The 3,831-nt window shown below is 43.6% G+C and overlaps 1 protein-coding gene across 1 annotated transcript; it reads left to right on the top strand.

The window, feature by feature from the left end:
• The first annotated feature begins 729 nt into the window (after window positions 1–729).
• Window positions 730–2,094, top strand: LOC110933916. The gene is made up of 3 exons (XM_022177115.1): window positions 730–1,158; window positions 1,251–1,500; window positions 1,574–2,094. Exons 1-3 carry the CDS (start codon window positions 730–732, stop codon window positions 2,092–2,094), a joined length of 1,200 nt encoding a protein of 399 aa, XP_022032807.1.
• The last annotated feature ends 1,737 nt before the right edge of the window (window positions 2,095–3,831 follow it).

Genomic DNA, 3,831 nt, shown 5'->3' with positions numbered 1-3,831 from the left:
CCTATAACATGCTTGTATACGTGATGGCTTGATACTTTAAACTTGGGTTATTCTTATGTGTTGAACTTATCATTAACTTCGTACGAGCCAAACCTTGACATATGTAGCGCTATAGGATTAACGACCCGCCCGTAAACTTGAGGTTATGTCTTGAGCATATTGCGTTTTCTTGGTTTGATATGTTAGACACATGCCATATTTAATGTTATCTTGAATCATATGCTTGCCATGAGGAATTGTTCACACTTTTTATCTTATGCTATGTACGTACCAAACTTGTATACTCGCCTTTGCTTTTGCATTGAATTGTATTTTTAAACATGTTACAGGTTGATGATGATGAAATGAAAACGGATAGCAAAGATGCCTAGATACTCACTTAGACGTTTAGGTTTAAAGTGTTGTATCAATTTTGTTTATGTTATGTTGAACAATGTTGTTATTTGCTTTTCTTGTAATGTTTTGACAATTTATTTTGGAAATGAAATTTGGATTATTAAATTATTGTCACAAATAGCGTTATGATGTCTCGAGCAATCTTCACACTTCGTCTCATCCCGATGTTTCCGCCATTGGTTGGGGTGTGACACTTTGTACAGTTGCTTGGATAGCTAAGAAGATTCAACAAACTGTTAAAATCAACCCTGGGATTCCACTGAAAGCTTTACAGGAAGATCTACAAAGGAAGTATCAAGTGGAGGTTACTTTGCATCAAGTTTTTAGGGCTAGATGAAGGCCACACAAAGAGTGCAGGGTCATTATAAGGCACAATATGAGAATCTTAGGGATTATGATGAGGAGCTACTAAGATCTAATCCTGGCAGCACAGTGAAGATTGATGTTGAGCCAAATTGCAATCCTAGCAGTCTAACAAGGCAGTTCAGGAGGATCTACGTTTGTTTAGGTGCAATGAGAGCAGGCTTCAAACTAATAGGAAGACCTATACTAGGGGTTGATGGATGTTTTTTGAAAGGGCCCTTTCCTGGCCAGATTCTGACAGCAGTAGGAGTGGATGGCAACAATGGGATTTACCCTGTTGCGTATGCAGTGGTGGAGGCTGAGACAACTGCCAGTTGGACGTGGTTTCTTAAGTGTCTAGGTGGAGATTTGGATCTGGAATCTAACAACAACTTCACTTTTATAAGTGACAGGCAAAAGGTGATTGTTATTAAGCTCTTTTTCTGTTTTTATTATACTGGTATTAAACTCTTTTATTTAACTGTTAATTTGTTTTGTGACTATAATCATAGGGGTTAATTCCTGCATTGTCTAAAGTGTATCCGAGTGCAGAACATAGATACTGCCTGAGACATATACACGAAAATATGAAACCAAAATGGAGTGGAGATGAAAACAAAAACCTGCTGTGGAATTGTGCCTCTGCATCAACAATACCAGAGTTTGAAAAGTCTATGAAGGCAGTGCTTGATAAGGACAAAGCTTTACATGATTGGCTCAAACAAATACCAAGCAAACATTGGTCAAGAGCCTTCTTCACAGGTTTGTACTTTAGCATAGTAATTACATTTATTTGGCTTGTCTTAGCATAGTTAATGAATTCAAGATGTTACAGGCAGGGCTAGGTGTGACATATTGCTAAACAACATTTGCGAGGTATTCAATCGGCAACTGATACAGGGCAGGGACAAGCCAATCATAACATGTCTAGAGTATATCAGGGAGTATTTAACGAGGAAGATTGTTGTGGTGCATAAGAAGATTGCCAAATGTAAAGGTCCTTTAACTCCAGGAGCTACTGAATTGTTGCAAACTATCAAGAATGAAGCTGCAGAGTACACTGTGATTTGGACTGGAGGGTCAAAGTATCAGGTCAGCACACACTTTAATGACCACCAAGACCAAAGGGTTGTGAGTTTGGATGAAAGGACCTGCTCTTGTAGAAGATGGGATCTCACATGTATCCCTTGTAGACATGCAGTTGCATGTATCTGGGATATGGGATTGCATGGTAGAGGTGATGGTGTTCCGGAAAAATGGGTTCATCCGGTTTACTGGCTAGAGACTTGGAAAGAGGTAGAGTTTTACATACACACGTTCAAACATGCAAGGAGTAAAAACACTTGTACAACTTGAGCAAAAACAGTTAAACTTTATATTCAAAAAATTCCTACACCCACGCGGTGTATAAAGGATTTACATAAAGTTCTAACATTTACATGAGGAAAACAAAAAAGGGCACGCAGGCCAACCTAGTCCTACTTTGTACCGCTAGTACCCGCGCCACCTTTGGCGTCACCAGCAACCTCTTCCTCTTCCAAGTCATCAGCATTAGCATACAACATCCGTAAACGGTCTACTTAGTCAGGCGCATCCAGGCACTCGTCAAGCTTCTCAAGCGCAGAGATAGATGTGTCGTAAAATGATACACAAGCCGCCTCAAGAAGCGCTTCAGTATTCACATCACGGAACCTGGACCGTTCATCGGTGTACTCGCCTTTAGCCAGGATGTTTATATGGCTGATGCATCGATTATAACCAGCTTTAAAGCCAGCATCCCGGGCGCGCTGTTTAATCAAGTCTATACCAGTTACAGTTTCAGGCGCATCCAGGATAGCCCTAACAATCTGCAATAAAAGAGCAATAAGATTATCACATGCTAACCCTACTACATGCAAAGACACCAGATACTTACATGTGCAATACCGTGACACCGCATCCACTCACGGTCAGTCTCAAGCTGGATAAACGAAGAGGTAAGGCTATCTCTAGCCTCGGCAGCCTCGCTAGCCCACTTTTCAGCTACAGTCGCGCGGGCAGTAATCTCTGCAAGCTTGGCCTCGCGAGTCTACACCTCAGCCTTTCGGAAACAAGAAACACAGTTTGTACAAAAATTATTAAACATATTCAGAAGGCAGAAGGAAATTTCAAACAGAAAAGGCAACTCATACCTGAAGGCTCCCAACAATCTGGTTCAAGTGGCCGCGATCAGCATTCGCTTCTTCAAGAGCCTTAGAAACGCAGCCCTCCCTCTCCTTGGCCTCTTCAAGCGCCTTTGTAGCACGGGCCCCCACCTCCTTGGCTTCTTTAAGAGCCTTTGCTAACCGGGCCTCTGCTTCCCGGGCCTTAACAGCAACCGCTTCGGCCGTAGCCTTCTCCTTGCCCAAAGCAGCATTCGCTGCCTTGGCATTAATCAACTCCTAGCGCACACGAAACAATGTTTCATTCTGTTTGGCCCAAGATACTTTCCAGCTCATGCACTCATCAGAAAGTTTTTCGTTCCAACTCTTGCGTTCATCAGAAAGTAACTTGGCAAGAGTACGAACCTGTTTAAGCTCAGCAGTTGTAGCCCACTCCTCGGTCTGCTTATGCTTCTTAAAAGCAGCCCTATCCTTTTCAAGCTGCTCCGCACCCTCGCGAGCAGCTCTCACCAACTTTTCCGCCTCCGCACGCAGGCGGACAGACTCCTCCTCCCTACGACCCAACGCTTGATAGTCCTCCATAATGGCATTCACCATAATGGAACTCCCCACAAACATGGAAGAGAGTTGGTTGATTCGGAGCTCACGCGGAAAAGCGCGAGCTCGGTTAACCTCGAACGGGGTGCCCACGCCACCCAAAATCTCCTTGCAAAAGGAAGCATTATTTGAGATATCATCCCCCTGCATAACAATCCAGGGGGGTCGGTGATAGCTCATACTTCGATCCGGTGTATAGGTGCGGTAGTCGTACTCCAGTTCAGACTCTCCAGGCTGAATCGGAGGCTCTTCGTACCCCGCACCACCAGAGGCGGAACCAGAAACCTTCTCAGCAGCAGGAGACTTCTGCTGTTCAGCACCAGATTTTTGTTTTCCAGCATCAGAAAACCTCAAG

This window comes from Helianthus annuus, chromosome 4 (genome assembly GCF_002127325.2).
Source record: "Helianthus annuus cultivar XRQ/B chromosome 4, HanXRQr2.0-SUNRISE, whole genome shotgun sequence".
NCBI lineage: Eukaryota > Viridiplantae > Streptophyta > Magnoliopsida > Asterales > Asteraceae > Helianthus > Helianthus annuus.
This window is presented reverse-complemented; position numbering and strand designations above follow the sequence as displayed.